Source organism: Nicotiana tabacum, chromosome 14 (genome assembly GCF_000715075.1).
Source record: "Nicotiana tabacum cultivar K326 chromosome 14, ASM71507v2, whole genome shotgun sequence".
Lineage (NCBI taxonomy): Eukaryota > Viridiplantae > Streptophyta > Magnoliopsida > Solanales > Solanaceae > Nicotiana > Nicotiana tabacum.
Window position 1 is genome coordinate 38,502,032 of NC_134093.1, and position 21,410 is coordinate 38,523,441.

At 37.7% G+C, this 21,410-nt stretch overlaps 2 protein-coding genes across 2 annotated transcripts; one reads left to right on the forward strand and one right to left on the reverse strand.

Moving 5' to 3' along the window:
* Window positions 1–204: 204 nt before the first annotated feature.
* Window positions 205–19,269, reverse strand: LOC107831787 (putative E3 ubiquitin-protein ligase LUL4). Its single transcript, XM_016659578.2, has 3 exons — window positions 18,643–19,269; window positions 1,340–1,847; window positions 205–659 (listed from the first exon to the last, which is right to left on the reverse strand). The coding sequence occupies exons 1-3, from the start codon at window positions 19,122–19,124 to the stop codon at window positions 540–542; spliced, it is 1,110 nt and encodes a 369-aa protein (XP_016515064.2). The 5' UTR covers window positions 19,125–19,269; the 3' UTR covers window positions 205–539.
* Window positions 19,270–19,823: 554 nt separating this feature from the next.
* LOC107797562 (uncharacterized) lies at window positions 19,824–20,336 on the forward strand. The gene has a single exon (XM_016620462.1). It carries the CDS (start codon window positions 19,824–19,826, stop codon window positions 20,334–20,336), a length of 513 nt encoding a protein of 170 aa, XP_016475948.1.
* Window positions 20,337–21,410: the final 1,074 nt, after the last annotated feature.

Sequence of the window (21,410 nt, forward strand, 5' to 3'; positions counted from 1 at the left end):
GAGATGCTGCACATATTTGTCTTGCTTACTGCTAACTTCCATGTCAAATATTCTTTCCCAACCACCCTTTTTTGGAAGTTTGCAAAGAAATATATGTCTAGAATGTTCAAAGTTTGAATAACCATCCTTTGTAATAAAAAACCTAAAAGGTTGCCAATAACTGAATCTGCAAGCAATGGTAGGAAAATTCAAAAGTAGGACACATTTGGAAAGGTAAAGAAGAATGTTAGCTTTAGTCAGAGGATTGTTACAATCCTGAATGTGCTCATGCACCATATTTCCAGAGCAGCAGAGCCACTTAGCTACTAAGTAAATAGTGAAACAAACTCATCCGGGCCGTTGGCCTAAGCTATTATATTTACAATGCAGTATAACACAAGGAATGAACAAATAGTTGGCCAATGAAAACAAACGATTGGCCAGGAAGACACGTATGGTAAGATTTACAACTATATAGTGACAAACATTTACGAATTGAAAACAGAAGACGCGTATGACTGAGATTAGGCTCGCTACTTTGTTTTTCTGCAAGGAAATGCTCACTCATCGGTATCACCATTGTTAATCCTGATCTCTAAGAGCTCTTCAAAAGGTTGCCGGCAGATTGGACATCTGTTTGACTGAAGTCTCAATGTGTTTGCACATCCATTGCACATGCACTGGACAACATGAAAGTTTTCAATCAATAAAGAGCAACTAAGATCTAAAAGCCGAAAATAGAACCCATTAGAGCATCTCAGAGACTTTTATATGTAAAAATGTAAGTGAGCCAACCCATTTCTGTATCTTGAGTAACTACTAGTTGACAGCCATTCACATCAATCTTCTATCTCAATATCTTCCAATTACAGAAATGATACAGGATGAAGAGAGAATTTTGTTATAGCTGGAAATGCGGCAGAAAATGATTTACATTCAAAGAAAAACCAGCATTATCAACCATCATTGGAATAAGTATGTCTGAGCTACTTTTTACATTTAAGTTTGATATGGACAATTGATCTACAACTGGAAACTAAATGAGTAGCTCAGACAGTAGTGAAAGTTTGAGCACTACAAATCAATGAAAGTTTATCATTAACTCAAAAATTCTTATCCAGAAAAGAGAATATGGAAAAAATAAAGCAGGCGAAATGGAGGTCGCAATAGGTTCCTAAAGGATGGGTGGAGATATGCAAATTGACTTACATTTATGCGTACATGTTGGAATTGAATAATTTAATGTGCACAGGCTAGTTTAGTGCATTACACTAAAAAAGAAATCCACATTGAGCAAGAAATGCAAATGCAGCAGTTACGTGCTTATTCAAAAAGCAGGACAGAGTTTAGTGGTTCTCACCATATGTCGGCATGGAAGCACTGCTGTATCTTTGGGTTCAGTCATGCATATTACACACTCCTTGCCTGAGCCATCGTTCTCATAACCGGGGCCAGAGTTTCCAATTCCATATAACTCATGCAGCTCATAGCGAGCATTGTCAACCCATAAAATCTGCCGAATGATTCTCACTCTGAAAGCCCCTTCATTATCCTTCTCCAGTACAGCTTGACTAATTTGCATATGGAGGGACGTTTTAGGCTGAGTATTGCTAACATGATCCTCTGTTAAAAAAGATGGAAGGCAGGTTGTAGCAGTAATTACAAGGGGAAAAACACTGTTTTCTGATGACAGTTCGGAGAGATCGTCCATTTCAAAGAAGCCCAAATCAATGCCCGTCCCAGAAGGCTGACGAAATTTCTGTCCAAGTCCCCTCTGGAAAGGAATTGTTATAGGTACATGGACGTGGGGATATAATGGAACAAATCTGCAATGAGGCTCTTCCTTGACAAAATAAAACACTGTGATGCTGTACAAAGAAAGGGGTAAAAGAGAAAGAAGAGTAATCAGTTCATGATCTAAACATCAAGGATTCAACAATAAGATAGTCTATCTGTAAGCTATAGGACAACTAGTATCTACTGTTGCTCCTGCCAATTTGGAGCGCATAATTCCCACTGAATATAACACCACATACTACCTTAAATCAAATTATATGAACACCACTTCACCTCTGCAAAGTGAAGCACCACAAAATTACGCGACACTACATTGTTTCTTCTGAGGCTCAAGCAGTTCTTCACTATCTGACTAATATATAAAACCCAATTATAGAGAATGAGACATGGCAGATTATAAATACTTCTCCAGTAAGTATTTCCGCTAAACTCTTTTTGACATTTTTAGTTCCAACTTTGAATAACAGCAAGACATATTTCCTTATGTTAATGAATATAACATATTCTTACCTGATCACTAAAAGGAATTACATAAAGACATTCCCTAAATCTCTGAAATGTAATAAAGACAACTTACACAGAACATCGTGACCAAAATATGTTTCTGGGTACCACTTAGTAATTTCCCATATGAATAGTAAAAAATAGGGGGGCATGGCAACTCCAAAAGGTTATGTTCCATTTGATCAATTTTCCTTTTTTTTTCCTGGTCCAAAGTTTCTATCAATATTTGACTTTTGCCTACAAGCTCCATATCTTTCTCTTTCTGATCACAGTGGTAGCATGAGGCCTTATTGGCGATATTACTGTTCCTTTGAGCAGCAACGAGGGATCAATTGAGATCGCTTCAAATTGGACATAATCTTTTACTTTTATCACGCAATTCTAGTATATGCATAAATGAGAAGATTGATTCCGTATAAAGATTAAAGTGGATTCGCACTCATATGCATAAGAATTATATAAGAAGAATCTTGTACAACATTGATGACAACACCTTGACATATGTGTAAACTACAAACACATAATGATGCAAGCAGAGATGAAAAATCTTGAAAAAACTGCTTTCGAATTGAAAAATCTTGACCAAAAGGAACACCTTAGGTGCCAATCTTTTATGCAGTTTAAAATACAAAACAGCTAGGCTGTTTTTTGTGTAAAAATACTGAGCATTCTTCTCTGTCCATAACTTGTGGGTGTAAAACTCAAAAGTCCTTCTGTGGGTGGTCCATCCCCAACATTTAAATGATGCCTTCATTAGATTTAAAGGTGTAAGCCTCAATCCTCTTTAATTCCAGCGAACGAGATAAACACCTCAAGGAATTTCTCTTCCCAAGACTTGAAGGGCTACAGACTAATCAAGAGTTACTCTAGAAACATGATATCTAGAGCCACGATGTGATGCCACTGAGCAAGATGCAGAAATATTCGAATTTCCTTTAGTCCCAACAGTTGTTTTATAGAGACAAAAATAAGAAAGAGCTTCTGAACCCTGAAGAGCTATGAGGAAAGCTTCTATTAGTTGAAAATTCAAAAGTATTACCAGAGTGAGAGTGAAGGATGCATATTTTGGTAGTATTTATGGAGGATGATGGTTCATATGAACAAGAGTGAGAGTCAAGGTTTCGAGGCATGACTGGATCGCTCTTTTTAGTGTGTTAATTGCGCTCACATGTAGTTTACTGATGAGTTTAGACAAGTACGCTCCCATGACACAACGATACCTTATGAATGTTGTGGCTAGCAATAATAATTCACTTGTTCTCTCATTCAAAGCTTTGAGAATTCACTTTGTATATCTGGTAGAAATTTACTGCAAACTTTCCAACAATCATACCATGTCATAATATTTCAATAAACAGCCAGTTGGCCTTACTATTTATACACCAAGGGAGACACTAATGGGTCATTTGGTTGGTGAACAAAGTTATATCGGGATTATAATAAGGGGATTAAATAATGACGGGATTACTTAGTGGATATAGTTTTATTGGTAGATGTTTGGTTCATTGGACTAAAAATAGGATACATATAGGGTATAATATAAAACATGTGTTTGGTTTGCACCAAGTGCCTGCTATCTCCCACTAGCACAGGTATCGGGAAACTCTACCAACCAAGGCTTAGGCAAATAGGAAATAATCACCTAGTGTTTTTGTCTCCGCTGGGATTTGAACCCTAGTCTCCAAGGTTTGCACCTACTTCATTGACTATTAGGCCACACCCTTGGGCCCTACTTGATAGCATCCTAGGAAGCTCAACTCTATTCAAGGATAAGGATGAGGCTTTAGAATCTCAAAGGGGGCCTTTAACAAGATCTCAAGCTAAAAGGTTGCAAAACAAGGTCATTGGACTTCAGGAGCGAATACAAAAATTATTAGTTAGGAGGAAGAGCTCAAGGATAAAGGATATAAGTTGTCTAGGTGTTATAATTATTTTATGGTCCAAATTCATTTCCAAGAAGAGGTGGATTAGATCCCAAGAGACATCCTCTGAAGAAGGTCCAAATCAGACCACTGTTGGACCTATTTGGCACCTAAAATATGTCCAAACTTGCAGCCCAATAAGTCCTACATGAAGCCATATTTTTATAACATAAAAATGACTTACTTGTTTCCCAAGAAAGGTTCAATAGGCGTGATAGAAGTTGGGTACAAGTTGGTGCCAAGTTGCTTTTAAAATTTCCAAGATCCTATCCATGATTGGTTTGGGACTTTCGAGATTCTATCCTAGATTGGTTTTAACTTATTTTCATATATTTTGGTACTGAATTTATTGTTTTCCTAGGTAGTTAAAATTATGTTTTCCTTTTACTAAGATTGTTGGAGTTACTTTCCAAGATTGACTTGTTTTTGTTTCCTAGTATTTTTTCCTTTTCCTAAGGTATTTGGACTTGTTGTCCAAAGTAGTTTAGGACTTTATTTCCTTGTTTTTAGGAAGGAATTTTGTGACCCCCTCTCTATATAAAGGGGTGTCTTCTTTGTTTTTAGATTGGAGATTATTATAAACCATATCAATAAAAATCGTGAGATTTTCCTTGCTCTCTTGTGTGTGGCTACTCTTGGATTTATTCTTCAACCTTCAAGACTCAACTTAAGGTGGTAAGATTAAACCCTTTTCGAAATCTTAGATCACTTCTAGGTATTCAAGAAAGGTGATAAGTTTAGGCTTATTGTTGTTCTTGTTATTCTAAAGGGTCGGGTTTCATGATCTATCTCTTGTTTTTAAGTCTCTACCAAAGGCGATTAGTTTTTCCTTAGCTAATTGTTGTTGTTAGGATTCAACTTCAAGAATAGAATTCTTGAATTCAAGAAACTCTTTCTTGAATTCAATCTATCTTTAATTTTTGTCTTCTTTTTTGTTTCTTTATTTTCATTTAGCTTCCGCATATTTCTTGACTGATTTTCTTTAGTAATTCTTGGACCCCTATCGTGTTGTTATCAAGTGGTATCAGAGCATAGGCTAATCAAGATTTCAATCTTGATAATCTTGGGAGGTTCTTGAGCAAAAAAAAATAAAAATAAAAAAACCAAAAAAAAAAAAAAAAAAAATCAGCCCAAAAAAACAAAACGTGAATAGTTCATTATTATTTCAAAATTCAAGTATTATTTGGTTTTCAAATCAAGAAAGGAAACCAGAAGAGGGGATCCTAGTTCTTGAAGATTAAGGTTTATTAATAAATCTAAAGATTAACGACCAAGAGTTGCTTTGAGTGGAAAAAGGCAAGAGAGGAGGCGAGCTATGACTCAACAACTTGAAAAGTCGAACTTGCAGACCGAATGGAAGAAAGACAATGGTAAAGTTATTTTTCAAACAAGAGCTAAAGTGATGTCTGCGATTTGTGCCCTTAGAATTGACAAAGAGTTTGGCTATAACTCAATTAGCACTTATATGGTTGAGAAATTGAACTTGCATTGTGTTGAGCATATTGAACCCTACATATTAAGAGGGATAAAGGTAGATAAAAGAGTGTTATTACTATTCTCTATTGGTAGGTACGAGGATGCAATTTGGTGTGATGTGATTCCCATGAATAATTATCATATCTTGTTGGGAAAACCATGGTATGTCTACAGAAGAGCTTCATATAGCATGAAAAAAATAGATACTCTTTTGAGGTTAACGGAAAGAAACTCATTCTTGGACCTTTGATTCCCTCACAAATTTATGAAGATCAAAAGACTGTTAAAGAGAATATGAAAAAATATGAGAGAGAAAAGAATGAGAGGAGTAAGGGAGTGCATGTCGACATCCCAAGAGAGGAAAAAAGAGAGGTTGTGTTTAGTGAAGAGAATGGAATGTCAAGTGAGAAAAAGAGTGAGCTTGAGGGAAAAGAAAAGAGAGAAGGCAATGAGATAACAAAAGTCTGTGAGGTAGAGAAAGAAAAACAAGAGGGTTTGAGTGAAGAAAAAGAAAAAAACTTTAGTGAGAGAAAAGAGGCTAAGGGTGAGGAAAAAGTTAGTTTTGTGATAAAAGCCAAAGAGAGTGTAAGCAAGAACAAACTTTCTTTACTTCCTAACCCATTAACTCATTCTTGTTTTAGTTCTTGTGATTTTGTGCAGCCACGTGTTGAAAGACCTTTTGAAAGGGGAGGGGGGGCGCGAGAAATGATGGCAAAGGATCCAATTGGATTCCAACATGAATTAGGCGAAATCAATTCATGTTGGATGGTGGAAGATAAAAGCTTGGTTTAATTCTTATTTACAAATTTATGACATGGAGTTTCCTAAAGCCATTGCTAAGCTGGAATCATTGCATAAAAGAATACAAGGTGATGTTGTTCCATTAGTAAATAAGTCCAAGTATGGTATGTACAATTGGTTTATTCACATTCTAGGCCTTTCTAGAACACCTAAGGTATTTTTGGAGGTAATGAACTATACTCTTAATTCTTATGTTGGTGACTTTATTATTTTTGTGGATGATGATATTTTGATGCATATTAAGTCATTAACTGTAATATCTAAGTTCAAGTGCAAAAGTAATTTTCTTCCTTTTGAAATTGAGTATAACATAGATGATTATGTATTCCAACTTGGTGGAAAGAGACATGAAATTTATGAGAAAAGGCTTGCGAACGAGTTAAATATTTTTTCTTCTCTTATTCAAGTGTCTAATGAGTTTTCAAGCGATAAATTGCTAGAATATGATTTTTGTTGTGTGATGGGGAGTCATTCTTGTTGGGTAATGAGGATATGCATGATTGTTGTGACGCTACTGATCAAATACATTTTCATGAACCTATCTATGACTCTTTCTGTGATAGTTTGAGCAATTGTTTAGAATCCATTGATGTTGGGTATATTATTGGGGAGAGTTATAATCATGAGCTTGAATGTATTAAAACTTTTATTTTGGGAATTATGGGTTCTTCTAACCTTCTTGAGAATTTATGTACTTATTTGAATAGCTTAGATGTAGAAGAATCCATAGGATTTGTAATTGATATTTGGCTATATCATAAAAGTATCTTATTTGATACATGTGATAGAGATACTTGTATTAAATGGATGCATGGTCAATCTTTTGTAATTTCTTCGGCATGCACATGTTTGGACTACCTTATTGACAAGATCGAATTGCAAGTTTCATTACATAGTGCATCTAAGAGGTTTTTATTGTACTAATCTACGTAGGCATAAATTTTATTGGGATGATGATGTCCATATGCTTTATAAGGGAGTATTTACACCTATTAGGCTTAATTGGATTAAGTGGACACATGGTCACTATCTTGTTTTATTCCTACCATTTTTCAGATTAGTGGATGCCATTTACTAGTGTCTGTCTTCTCTTTCTTGCAAGGTCAAAATTCGAGGACGAATTTTCTTCAAGAAGAGGGGAATGATAGCATCCTGGGAAGCTCAACTCTATTTAAGGATAAGGATGAAGCTTTAGAATCTCAAAGGGGGCCTTTAACAAGATCTCAAGCTATAAGGTTGTAAAACAAGGTCATTGGATTTCAGGAGCGAATACAAAAATTATTAGTTAGGAGGAAGAGTTCAAGGATAAAGGATATGAGTTGTCTAGGTGTTATAATTATTTTATGGTCCAAATTCATTTCCAAGAAGAGGTGGATTAGATCCCAAGAGACATCCTCTGAAGAAGGTCCAAATCAGGCCACTGTTGGACCTATTTGGCACCTAAAATGTGTCCAAACTTGCAGCCCAATAAGTCCTACATGAAGCCACGTTTTTATAACATAAAAAGGACTTACTTGCTTCCCAAGAAAGGTTCAATAGGCGTGATAGAAGTTAGTGCCAAGTTGCCTTCAAGATTTCCAAGATCCTATCCATGATTGGTTTGGAACTTTCAAGATTCTATCCTAGATTAGTTTTAACTTATTTCCATATATTTTGGTACTGAATTTATTGCTTTCCTAGGTAGTTAAGGTTATGTTTTCCTTTTCCTAAGATTGTTGGAGTTACTTTCCAAGATTGACTTGGTTTTTGTTTCCTAGTATTTTTTCCTTTTCCTAAGGTATTTGGACTTGTTGTCCAAAGTAGTTTAGGACTTTATTTCCTTGTTTTTAGGAAGGAATTTCGTGACCCCCTCTCTATATAAAGGGGTGTCTTCTTTGTTTTTAGATTGGAGATTATTATAGGCAATATCAATAAAAATTGTGAGATTTTTCTTACTCTCTTGTGTGTGTGGCTACTCTTGGATTTATTCTTCAACCTTCAAGACTCAACTTAAGGTGGTAAGATTAAACCCTTTTCGAAATCTTAGATCACTTCTAGGTATTCAAGAAAGGTGATAAGTTTAGGCTTATTGTTGTTCTTGTTATTCTAAAGGGTCGGGTTTCACAATCTATCTCTTGTTTTTAAGTCTCTACCAAAGGCGACTAGTTCTTCGTTAGCTAATGAGCGGAGGTGGAGTACGATGATCCCGCTGTACAAGAACAAAGGGGATATCCAGAATTGTAACAACTATAGGGGTATTAAGTTACTAAGTCATACCATGAAAGTTTGGAAAAAGATGGTGGAAGGGAGGGTAAGGAGGGCGGTGTCAATATCAGATAACCAGTTCGGGTTCATGCCAGGTCGTTCTACAACGGAAGCTATCCACCTTATCAGGAGGTTGGTGGAACAGTACAGAGATAAGAAGAGGGATTTGCACATGGTATTTATTGATCTAGAGAAGACGTATGACAAGGTCCCTAGGGACGTTCTTTGGAGATGCCTGGAGGTGAAAGGTGTGTCGGTAGCTTATATTAGTGCAATAAAGGATTTGTATGATGGAGCTAAGACTCGGGTAAAGACTGTGGGAGGGGACTCAGAGCCTTTTCCGGTGGTTATGGGGTTACACCAAGGATTTGCGCTCAGCCCGTTTTTATTTGCTCTAGTGACGGACGCACTGACACACCATATTCAAGGGGAGGTGCCATGGTGTATATTGTTCGTTGATGATATAGTTCTGATTGATGAGACAAAAGGCGGCGTGAATGAGAGACTGGAGGTATGGAGGCAGGCCCTGGAGGCTAAAGGTTTCAAGTTGAGTAGGACCAAGACGGAATATTTGGAGTGTCAGTTCAGCGAGGGGTCGGGGGAAGCGGGCATGGAGGTGACGCTTGACTCGCAAGTCATCCCTAAGAGAGAGAGTTTCAAGTATCTAAGGTTAATTATCCAGGGAGACGGGGAGATCGACGGGGATGTCACGCACCGTATCGGGGTGAGGTGGATGAAATGGAGGTTAGCGTCTGGAGTCCTGTGCGACAAGAAGGTGCCATTGAAACTTAAAGGTAAATTCTATAGAGCGGTGGTTAGACCGGCCATGTTGTATGGAGCTGAGTGTTGGCCAGTCAAGAATTCTCATATCCAGAAGATGAAAGTAGCCGAAATGAGGATGTTGAGATGGATGTGTGGGCACACTAGGCTGGATAAGATTAGGAATGAAGATATTCAGGAGAGGGTGGGCGTGGCTCCCATGGACGTCAAGATGCGGGAAGCGATGCTTAGATGGTTCGGGCACGTGCGGAGGAGGAGCCTAGAGGCCCCGGTTAGGAGGTGTGAACGATTGACTTTGACAGATATGAGAAGAGGTAGAGGGCGACCTAAGAAGTATTTGGGCGAGGTGATCAGGCAAGACATGGCGCAACTTCAGATTTTCGAGGACATGGCCCTGGATAGGGAGGTGTGGAGGTCGAGCATTAGGGTTGTAGGTTAGGGGGTAGTTGAGCATTTTTCCAGCTAGTCTGATAGAGTTTGGTCTAGGTCTGCTAGCGTTTGTTGTTCATCACATGATTTTTATTTCCATAATTTTTCAATTTTATTATTGACATACTTATTGCCCTTCCACTTATTTGTTGTCTCTTATGGTGTTGATTATATTGGTCTGGTTTCTGTGTTGTTACAGATCTTGTCTCTGAGCCGAAGGTCTCCCGGAAACAGCCTCTCTACCCCGGGTAGGGGTAAGGTTTGCGTACACTTTACCCTCCCCAAACCCCACTAGTGGGATTACTACTGGGTTGATGATGATGATTCAACTTCAAGAATAGAATTCTTGAATTCAAGAAACTCTATCTTTAATTTCTGTCTTCTTTTTTGTTTCTTTATTTTATTTAGCTTCCGCATATTTCTTGATGTTTCTTGATTTTTTTAGTAATTCTTGGACCCCTATCGTGTTGTTATCACTGTTGGACCAAAGATAAATATGAGCCAGATAGATCAAATCATTCTAAAGTTATTGCTCCAAAATTAAGTTTCCTTCAAGTGTTAGTTGTTTTCACTATTTTCATTTTCAATAATTTGGGGGGAGGGGGAGAGGGGGGAAGAAGGTGTTTTTAAGACAGAGGCAGCCTGTACAGAGAATTAAGATGAACGGTATACTGTCTTTTCATTTTTGGTGTAAAGATGACTTTAACTGATGCTGAACCTTTGCTCACTTGGTTGCCTTGTTACCATAACAAAGCAACCATAAGAATTAAAATAAAATTTATATCCAAGCAAGAGAGGGATAACCTAGTGGTAAGAACTCTCTACCTACAACCATAAGGTTGGTGGGATCGAATCACCAAGGGAAAGGCTATTGTTGGAGGTAGGGGGTTTGGTGTGGTTGAGTTTTATCATATCCAGACACACACACAACAGAAAATTACATCCATGGAAATGGTGCCTCTACGTCTATCAACATCATTAACTTATATTCCTTAATGACATCTCGGACCAGAAAGATGTTAAGACACAATCCTCTCTTAACAGACAATGATCCTTTTTTTGATGAAGTAAGAAGATAACAGACAATAATCTTTATTGGATAAGTTGCTACTACAGCAAGCCATGTATGTCATACCCAGAGAACATGGCACATCTGGAGGAGAACCAAAATGACAGACTATATTAATGGCAGAAGAGCTAAACAGTGCTTCAGAAAACTACTCAATAACGGATGATCTAAGAGACATTTCCACTTTAACAATGTTGCACAAATGCGGATCACACTTCACTTTTTGCACATCAGAGACGACTTAGAAACTCCAAAGGCCTTAGCACTGTAACTAGAGATACAGAAATGCTTCAAGTCAAGAAAACAAATGAAAGAGAAGAAGGCAAATTAAAGGAGAAGTGTGGCTTAACAACATAATAGAAGAAGGATTCACAATGGTAAAGATATTTAGGGCCCAAACATGAGAATCACAACTTTGAATGAGCTTTTTCATTACCTCTATGACTATTTATGAATACTTATTGGGAAAATACATTAAGTTGCTAGGAAAGTCATTTACACGCTGATACTTTACGGGCGACCCATTACCCACCTATTCTTATTTTGACTTGAAATAATATCACTGTAAAAGCTGATATGGAAAAAAAATTAAATATAAAAAACACAAGCGTTTGAAGAGTCCGGAACCAAAGTGGTAACAAATTGAACTCAAGCAACCAAAATAGGTGGGAAAAAAGGGTGAACGAATGTATATATAGCGCATGAAATACATGTGCTATACGTTAACGGGGTCAGTTACCTCGTTAAGGTATAGCGCATGCATTTCATGTGCTATGCGCTTCCTTTTTACTGTCCAAGTTTTCTGCCTATCTGATCACTGCCTTGATAATTCATTGGTATAGCGCATGTATTACATGCTCATTTTTGAATCAAAACCCTTATAATTGTACCGCAAAGCACCTATCGTATGCACATTTTTCAGGTGCCAAAGGCACTTTTAGTTGCTTACTAAAGTCGGACGTCCATTCTTGAAGAAGCCATTCTTGAGTAAATTTGAACCTAATTTTCCTTTGTTCTTCGGCATTATATATATTTCTCTTCATCTTCATCAATCTATACAAAGTTTTCTTTGAATCTTTCTACGATGACCGATGAGCAAAGAGTTAGGGTTGCGCTATATTGGGGCGGCGAGACTGCGGTGGAGAATAACTAGGTACACTATAGTTGTTCTCCACAAAGTATTGTTAAGTTGCCACTCACATTGATATATCTTATTTGTAAAAGAATGCGTGTGAGCAAACGTTCGATGAATCTTAAGGTAACCTTAAGATATCCGTATTCGCTTACTTCACAAGGTGTGGCTTGTTATGCCGAGTTTAACATCGATGACGATGAAACTCTGCAAGACTTTTTAAGTATTCCGGATGAACACAAGGATGTTCTTGTGATAAGCATGGTGGAAATGTATGTAAAGTCTGAAAATGTCAACATGACTAATATTCCGCAAACTAAGGCTAACGCTCAACCATCTGGAGGTGTTTTCGGAGCTGTTTTATCAGAACAGGTTCCCTATGAAAGAGTCTGGCCTAGTGTTGTCAAAGGCTCATTTAAGGCGCGCTTAAGCCCTAAAACTCAGAAAAGCTCAGGGAGCACGCTTCGCCTCGCTTAAGCTGCGCTTCAATGTAAGCAAAGCATTAAGGCGTGTGCCTTATTGCCCATAAGTTCCATCTTGAATAGAGCAGTACTAAACAACAATAATAATTAAAAAATAAGTGTATCAGCTGTTAAGTCAAACATTATGAGTGAATTTGTTACTCTTTCTTCTTGAATTACATATATATTTATTTTTTTCATCATTGCGCCTTATTTTACTAAAGCCCACATTTTAATTGCACTTTACGCTTAAAGCCTCAATAGACCTAGAGCGCTTTTTAGAGCTTTTCGCTTTTGACAACACCGGTCCGGCCTGATCTAAACGTATCTCCACGGCTTAACGAGGAGCGAAGACACAACTTCTCGCAAATGCAGCAGCATGGAGGGTCAACAAGTTTACATAATTCACAGGCCGAGTGACAAATACTTACTTTGTTGTAGTGTAAAAACTTGTTTCATGTGTATGATAATAATATATGTTTCCTTTATAGGGGTTACCGACTAGATATGCATTTTACTAGTTATGAACAAACCAACTGTGGGAATCTACCTATTTTTGGAGGCATTCTCAAGTCATCAGCAATTTGATAATCTTGGGAATTTTCCTAGTTTTGGAACGATGGATAATGATGTTCCATCCGGGAGACTACATCATGTGCGATCTACAAATAATGAATGGTAGGTTTAAGCGTTAAAGTTAATAAATTGTTTTGAGATGTACAAAATATTAATTATTCGATTGTTTGTGTATGAAAAATGAGCAACATGAAGGTCTTGTCCTAAATCAGTTGGGCGATGACGATATTCTGAATCAGGATATGGCAGATGCACGGAAGTGAGGAAGATGACAGTGACAACAAACGCTGATGAGTCAGGCAATGAAGCACCCTTCACATATGAGAGTGACAATAAGGAACCAAATTCGACAATGGAGCATGATGCCAACACTGAGCATGCTCCATATATACAGACTCCACCTACAGTAAGACTAGCGGGGTACGAATCAACAACAATAACATACCCAAGGTTGTAAGTGGATGCTTCGTTGGAGAAAGTTGGAAACTAATATGTGGGCGGTTGGGAAATACATTAGCAAGCATACATGTAATATGGGCACATTAACTTGAACATTGATTTAATTTCCCTTGTCTTGATTCCACACATTGAATCGTCCACAAACTACAAGGTGAAAGATTGCATAACATCAGTTGCGCAGGTATATAGGTCTAACATTACCAAAATAAAGGCATTTCACAGGTGTAAACGTGTGTTGAAGATTGTTTACGGCAACTAGGATGCATCTTGTGCGGCTCTACCGGGGTACGTGGCTGCTTTGCAACACTTTAATCCAGGGACAGTTATTGAATGAAAGCACGACCAACGTCCTAACATTCGAGAAAACATCTTCAAATATGTGTTTGGGGCATTTAAAACATCCATCAATGGTTTTTTTCATTGTCGGCCGGTAATCTCCATAGACGGCACACGTGTACGGGAAGTACGATATAAAGATGTGGATTGAAGTTGGGGTAGATGTTAATGGCCAAATATTTCCCCTCGCCTTTGCTATTTGTGCCAATGAGAGTCACGAGACTTGGACATGGTTGCTAACCCACTTGAATGGGCACGTCGTGAGACAACGTTCAGGTATTTGTCTAATATATGTTCGTCATGCTGGGATTTTAAGTTTTGTGTGTGCTTTAGATGAATGAAAGGAGCCATACAGCTACCACCGTTACTGTGTTAGGCACTTGAAGGCCAACTTCCAGCGGGCTTTTTCGAGCAAGAGGTTGCATGATCTAATGTGGATGGCTGCAACAAATCATCAAGAAAGAAAATTCCTGATGCGGATGGAATTGATTAAGCAGGAAGACGAACGAGCTTATCCTTGGTTGGCTAATACTAATGTGGAGAAATGGACTCAGCATAAGGATGGTGGCAGAAGATGGAGAATTTTAACTACGAATGTCTCAGAGTCCTTCAATGGATTGTTAAAGTCTCCCTGTGGACTGTAGTCCTTGCCATGGTGCGGATGTCATTCAAGCAACTGGTAGAGCGATTCGTTGATAGATCGCGCAGCGCATCATCTTTGGTTAAAAGGGGTGTCCAATTTATGCCAAAACCGATGCAATGGTTTGAACGTTATAGGAGCGGTCACAGTGGCATACATATGTTTAATACTGTAGTGATCGAAATATTTTTGAAGTTCGAACCAGTTTGCATCAAAGTCGCGGTAATAATACTCATTCCATCAATGAGAGTACGCGGTTATGTTCCTGCTATAAATGGACGATTTATCACATGCCATGCTCCCATGCCATGAAGTGCTTTCAGCATACTGGATTTGCAACGACGAGGTACATTGATAGAGAATATAGTGTGGCTGCGTATGCAAGCACCTATAGTGGACACTTCCAACCACTGGCAACTGATTTTTATTGGCCACATAAACCATTTGCAATGGTTTGTAACAAGTCAGTTTTGAGACGCAGGAGAGTGTAAAAAAGAACGCGGACCAAATGGATGTTGCGGACAGTGTATATACCCGTAAATGTGATCTATGTGCCCAACTAGGGCACGATCGCCGTAAGTGCCATACAGTGGGTTTGGGCCGCGGTTGCAATTAAGCTCGTGGTGATGGTTCATCCAACATTGGCATTTATCAGGCATACTATTAGTGTTTGTAGTAGTGTGTTTGTTAGGTACAGTTGTTTGTAATGGTTTGTGTGTAATATTCAATGAAATAACTCTTTGCTCATCGGTCATCGTAGAAAGATTCAAAGGGAACTTTGTATATATTGATGAAGATGAAGAGAAATATATATGATGAGGAAGAATAAAGGCAAATTATGTTCAAATTTACTCAAGAATGACTTCTTCAGGAATGGACATCCGACTTAAGTAAGCAACTACAAGTGCCTTTGGCACCTGAAAAATGTGCATACAATAGGTGCTTTGTGGTACAATTATCAGGGTTGTGATTCAAAAGTCGGAAAATGAGCATATAGCGCATGTATTGCATGCGCTATACCAATGAATTATCAGGACAGTGAATCAGATAGGCAAAAAATTTGGACAGTAAAAAGGAAGCGTATAGCGCATGAAATACATGTGCTATACCTTAACGAGATAATTGACACAGTTAACGTATAGCGCATGTATTTCATGCGCTATATATACATTAGTTCACCCCTCTTTTCCACCTATTTTGGTTGCTTGAGTTCAATTTGTTATTACTTTGGTTCCGGACTCCACGTTTGAAGCCCCAAATTGATAATGTGGGCACATTTTCTTCCTTATTACTTCATTATTTCACTATCTATAACAAGTGGGCTCCCTCCTCTTTACAGTCCTCATCTTCCCAACCCCTTCTACTCGCTCACCCCAACCCCTCCCTTTCTCCCTCTTCCTGTTCTCTTGCCATTTCTTCAAATCTGCTTCTTATTCTTTCTTCTTCTTCTTCTTCTTTTTCCTCTTTTTTTTTCAAACAGGTCCAGCTAGTTGTTCGAAGAAGAAAAAGGAGGATGGGGATTTTCTTCTCTCAACTTGCTGGAAAATTCGGCCATCTTGAATGGATCTTCCCCTTTCTCATCTTCTATCTCCCTTTTTGGTTTGAAACTTCAATATGAAACTCTTTTCCACTAAAAAAATCTTCAATCAAATTCCTTTAATGGTCAAACTCAGAAACCAAGTGATGATGGTGAGAAGAAAATAGAGCATTTAGATTATCAAAATTTAGAAACATGATTCAAGTAATGTACCCCTTTGTTGATTTTCAAATTCATTAGAACAAAGAAAACAAAAGAACAGAGTTCAAGAATGGACCATGTGTACTTGAAGGCAAACAACATTTCAATTATAAACTTTTATAAGAAAGAAACGGCGCGTAGTAAACAAAAAGCCAACAAGGACTGAATCCCAAATTAGTTGGAATAGACTATATGAATCTTCAGTATCCATTCTGCTCAATTAGATCCACTTTATTCTAATGCTAAGTAATTTGTTTACAACAAATTCATCATGCTAAATTCAAATGAAAACTTGTATATAAGTTAAAAAGAACTAAAGAGAAGAAAGTCATATAATATAGTCCGAGTGAAATAAACTTAATTCTCTCAATGAGAGTATCTTAATCAATTTTAAAATTTGCATAATATACCGTGTCACTAAATGGATAAAGCAATGCAGCTACATGACCATTACAAGGTTTATATGAGAAAAACTTTAGGCCTCTATTAATTTCTTTCCTTTTTCCTTTCATTTTCTTTTTTCTTTTTTAGCATAAACCTATGTTTCCACAATCTCTCTTGATCTGTAATGAATAGCATAGCTCATGTGAGCTAAGACAAGTCTGAGTCTGTAAATTTTAACAGATTCATTGATCTATCAGGATTTAATAATTTAGAGGCCAAATTGGAGCACTTCGATCTATTGCAACGGAAGTGGGAAAACCAAAATTTACAAACAGCAACCAAACGTGAAACTATACAGCAGAGATTACTATGCATCTCTTTCGGATTTTATATCTTCCCACATCCATTCAACGTGAGTTGAGGTTCTGAGCTCAGACTCAAACCCAATGTGTTTTTTACTTGAACTGAAAATCAGACACCAGTTTCTGTACTATTACTCTTGTAATGATTCTACCCTGTCTTCGTTCTTGGATCAGCCCCATTACTGCTAAACATAGAAAGAAGGGCAGCCAATTCCCCTATTAAATTAAATAATAGAAAACAGAGCAGTGACACAGCTATAGTGCTCGGCAAGCTAATTTACAATATATAGAAGTAATGTATTTTTCGCTGACCTTTTGTACATGTCGAGCACTATCTTAGTTCTTGGCAAGCTAATTTAATAGTAAAAGTTTTTTCTTGCTTATCAAGAAATAATAATAATAATAATAATAATAATAATAAAAAACAGAGAACTGACACAGAACAATCTCAAGCGCTCTTCTAACCACAGAGCGGCATCAAGTAGTTAAAGATACTTTCAAGAGGATAACTGAAGGTGCAAAAGAGGAGTCACTTTGTACACTCGAAATTACATCAGTAACAACTACTACATCACAATCTTAAACTGGTTGGGGTCAACTATATGAATCATTTACATCTGCTGCGCCGTATTTGGGTCTATTTCGTTTCAATACTCAATAATTTGGATTTAGACAAATTGGGGTTTGCTAAAACTAGAGATTAATCTTTAATCAAATTAAAAATATTCCTCGCAAACACAGGATATAATATATGTGTACCAATAACAGTTAAATTTAATCCATACTAGTCAATATTGCTTATAGAGCTCTTGCTTCAAAATTCTTGTGTTACTGCCATTTCTTGGAGTCAAGAAGCACTAGAGTAGAAAAAGGTAACTCAGGACCAGTATCTTGCCGAAGTTATGGGAGCTATTTATCTTAGTATGATGTTTTAAGAATGAAACTTGATCAATAATGAGGAACACGAATAATAGCATAAAATCTTAGACCACTAATCATAAGCCCGATGGACTTCACCAATTCTAAAGTAAGATACAATACTCTAAAGAATCTGCAGGTATAACTTCATTGTTTAGCAAAAGTAAGGTCTCGGAGAGAGCGACGCACGAGTCAAGCAATATCCATTAGTACCATAACAAGAAAAAAAAATCTGCCTAAGTTGGATTAGCTGTTAACTCTAACATTAAGACAAAGAGAATCTTGGGATCTACTTGAAAAGAATAGAATTTCCGACCACCTAGAGGTAAAGGCACTCCTATGAAAAAGATCCCATAATTGACACATTGGTGATAAAACTTGAGGTGCCAGGATCTCAATTCCTTACTAGAGAAGCACAAAATGAACCAAAGATCTCATCTTTCATTCTAGGAGCCTAAATTCATTTGCTCTGAGTTCAACAGAGATCTCATTTTTTATTGTTAGTACCAAAATTCATTGGGTCTGAGTTCAATTGGGTTCAAAATTAAAATCATATTTCTAACAAGTAACAACAGTAACTAAGAAAAGCAGAGTATATAAAAAATCAAATCTTGAACCAAAGGAAAAGAACTTACTTTCCATCAAAGAGAGCATCAAAGACAAAAGAAACCAAATGGTGATGTGGGTTCAGCTCATCAAGCTCAAGCTTTAAGGAATCTTTATGCACATTGACACCACTCCTAACTTTCTTGGCTTGTTGGGTTTCAGCATAGGGTGATGGGGTAGGTGGGGTGACCAACCCACCTACCATTTGAGCCTGAGGCTGAGGAGGCAGGTAAGAACCAGAACCAGACCAGTCAGTGTTGTTGTGATATGGAGCAAAAAAAGACCTACCCACAATAGGGTTAGTGGAGTTGTTGCAGGTAGTGGGGTAGGAGTAGGAGGGTGGTGGGGGTGGGAGGAGATGAGGTGGAAAAGGGAAAGGAGGAGGAGGAGGAGGAGGAGGGTGGGTATGGTAAGGAGTATCGTAGTAAGAGTAGGAGGAAGGGTGGTTGTAGGCATAATAATAAGCATGATTTCTTCTTCTATTGTTGCTATTGCTCTGTGAAATGCCCATGATTTTGCTCCTTCCTCCTTTCTCTGCCACTCACCTCCGCAATCTGACTGGCTGGCTGTGTTAGACTGTTTGGACTTTGGAGTGTCAAATGCCTCTCTCTCTCTCTCTCTCTCTCTCTCTCTCTTGTTTGTCTTTTCCTTTTTCCTTTTTTTTTTTTATGTATGATTATTTTAATACAATCTGTAAAAGTTTTATTAGTGAGAACGGTAATATGAATTTACTACTATTGAGCTATGTATTTATATGTTCTCAGTTCATTTACTGTTATTAGCTTAGCTGTCAATTAGTTGACAATTAGTTAGTTTGTTATATGTATTGAGCCACGTGTGTATATATGTACTCATATGTTCTCAGTTCATTTACTGTTATTAGCTTAGCTGTCAATTAGTTGGCAATTAGTTAGTTTGTTATATGTATTGAGCCACGTGTGTATATATGTACTCACATATTGAACAAATAATGAGATTTGCACAGTTTATTTCTAAATTGTCTCCTCTTAGACTCTTCTCTCTCGAAGCTTCTAGGTTCCACCATGGGAGCTCAAGTCTGAGCTCGAGGTTTTCTGTGCCTTTTTCTTAACATGGTATCAGAGTTTTGCTCAATCAAATCCTACTTCTCGATTCCGGTTGGTTCGTGAATTTCATACTTTCGATTTTGCCCTAATTTTGACTATTTTTCTTCTCCCAAATTGATTCTCACATGACTATTCTCGATCAAAATGACGATTCCGGCATCGCCTCAAGTACTTCTGCTTCTGCCCCTATTTCTAAGCCCAACATCGATCCGAATTGCCCTTTTTACATGCACCCGTCAGATAATCCTAGTGCAATGTTGGTGACGACTCCTTTCAACGGTATTGGTTATCGATCTTGGAGAAGAAGTGTCCTACGTGCTCTTTTAGTGAAGAACAAGTTAGGCTTCATCAATGGTGAGTGCAAACGTCCAAAATCAGATTCCCCATCTCTCCGTCAGTGGATGCGTTGTGACGACATGGTCACTTTGTGGATCTTAAATTCCCTTGCTAAGGATATCGCAGAGAGCATAAAATATGCCAATGATGCGGCGGAATTGTGGACAGAGTTAGAAGATCGCTATGATCAAACCAACGGAACCAAACTAAATCAAATTCAGAAGGAAATTAACGACTTGTCTCAAGGAATCCTTGACGTCACAGGCTATTACACAAAGATGAAAAACTATGGGAAGAACTAAATAATTTGAGTGCCAAATCTCAGTGTAGCTGCCAATGCACTTGTGGAGCCAAAGAGTCTATGCACAAGGCTGAACAGGACATGCGCATGATTTAATTTTTAATGGAACTGAATGAGGTATATACGATTGTGCGGGGTAGTAATCTAATGATGAATCCATTACCATCAGTGGCTCAAGCATTTTCTCTATTGATCCAAGAGGAAAAACAAAGGGAAGTCAGACCAAATAATTTGCTTGTGATGGAATTTGCATCTATAAATGTCAATACTTCTAGGAACATCACCTCACCTATAATGGAATCTACTTCTTTGAATGCCAATGCACCTAAAAATGACAACTTCAAAACCAATTATTCAACTGGGAATTATCCAAATAGCAGGCCTCATCCATTCTGTGACTACTGCAAGTATCCAGGACACACCAAAGATAAGTATTTTAAGTTGCATGGTTATCCTCAAAACAACAACTTTAATCCTAGGTTCAATAAGGGCAAGAAGATTTCAGCTAATGTGCACGGTGCACCAGTTGAATCCATACTAGTCAAGGATGATGGGACGACTTCTCAAGGGTGTAGTGACAGCAACAACATGAATTCCCCTCTTAATTTGTCTAAGGAACAATATGGGCAACTATTCAATCCGCTACAACAATTCCACATTGGAGGTGGAGGAGAGAACACCACCAGTCCGGATTTAGCCAACGAAATTACCAATTTTGCAGCTCTTGTCTATTGATTTTGGGATGCTATCATGTAGATGTTTTACACCAAGTGCTTACCTTTAGATTTTAGATTCCGGAGCATTCAACCACATGACCTTTAATAAATCCCTTTTATCTCACACTAAAACACTCTCATATCATTTTCTAATTACCTTGCCAAATGGCTATCGAGTGAAAGTGACAGAAATTGGAACTGTAACACTTGCATCTCAGATAGTATTACATAGAGTTCTTTATGTGCCTTCTTTCAAGTATAATCTCATATTTATTCATTGCCTTACATCACAACTTAAAAGCATGTTTGCATTCACTGATTCTTCATGTATTCTACAGGCCCCTTCAATGAAAAGGCCT

What these genes read in the sequence shown, in the direction of transcription:
- LOC107831787 (XM_016659578.2), bottom strand. Translation starts at nt 19,124, where the DNA reads ATGGGCATTTCACAGAGCAATAGCAACAATAGAAGAAGAAATCATGCT. An exon ending in GATGCTCTCTTTGATGGAAA is followed by an intron (nt 1,848 to 18,642) that starts GTAAGTTCTTTT and finishes TTCTTTGTACAG; the next exon opens with CATCACAGTGTTTTATTTTG. An exon ending in TGCTTCCATGCCGACATATG is followed by an intron (nt 660 to 1,339) that starts GTGAGAACCACT and finishes CATGTTGTCCAG; the next exon opens with TGCATGTGCAATGGATGTGC.
- LOC107797562 (XM_016620462.1), top strand. Translation starts at nt 19,824, where the DNA reads ATGACTATTCTCGATCAAAATGACGATTCCGGCATCGCCTCAAGTACT.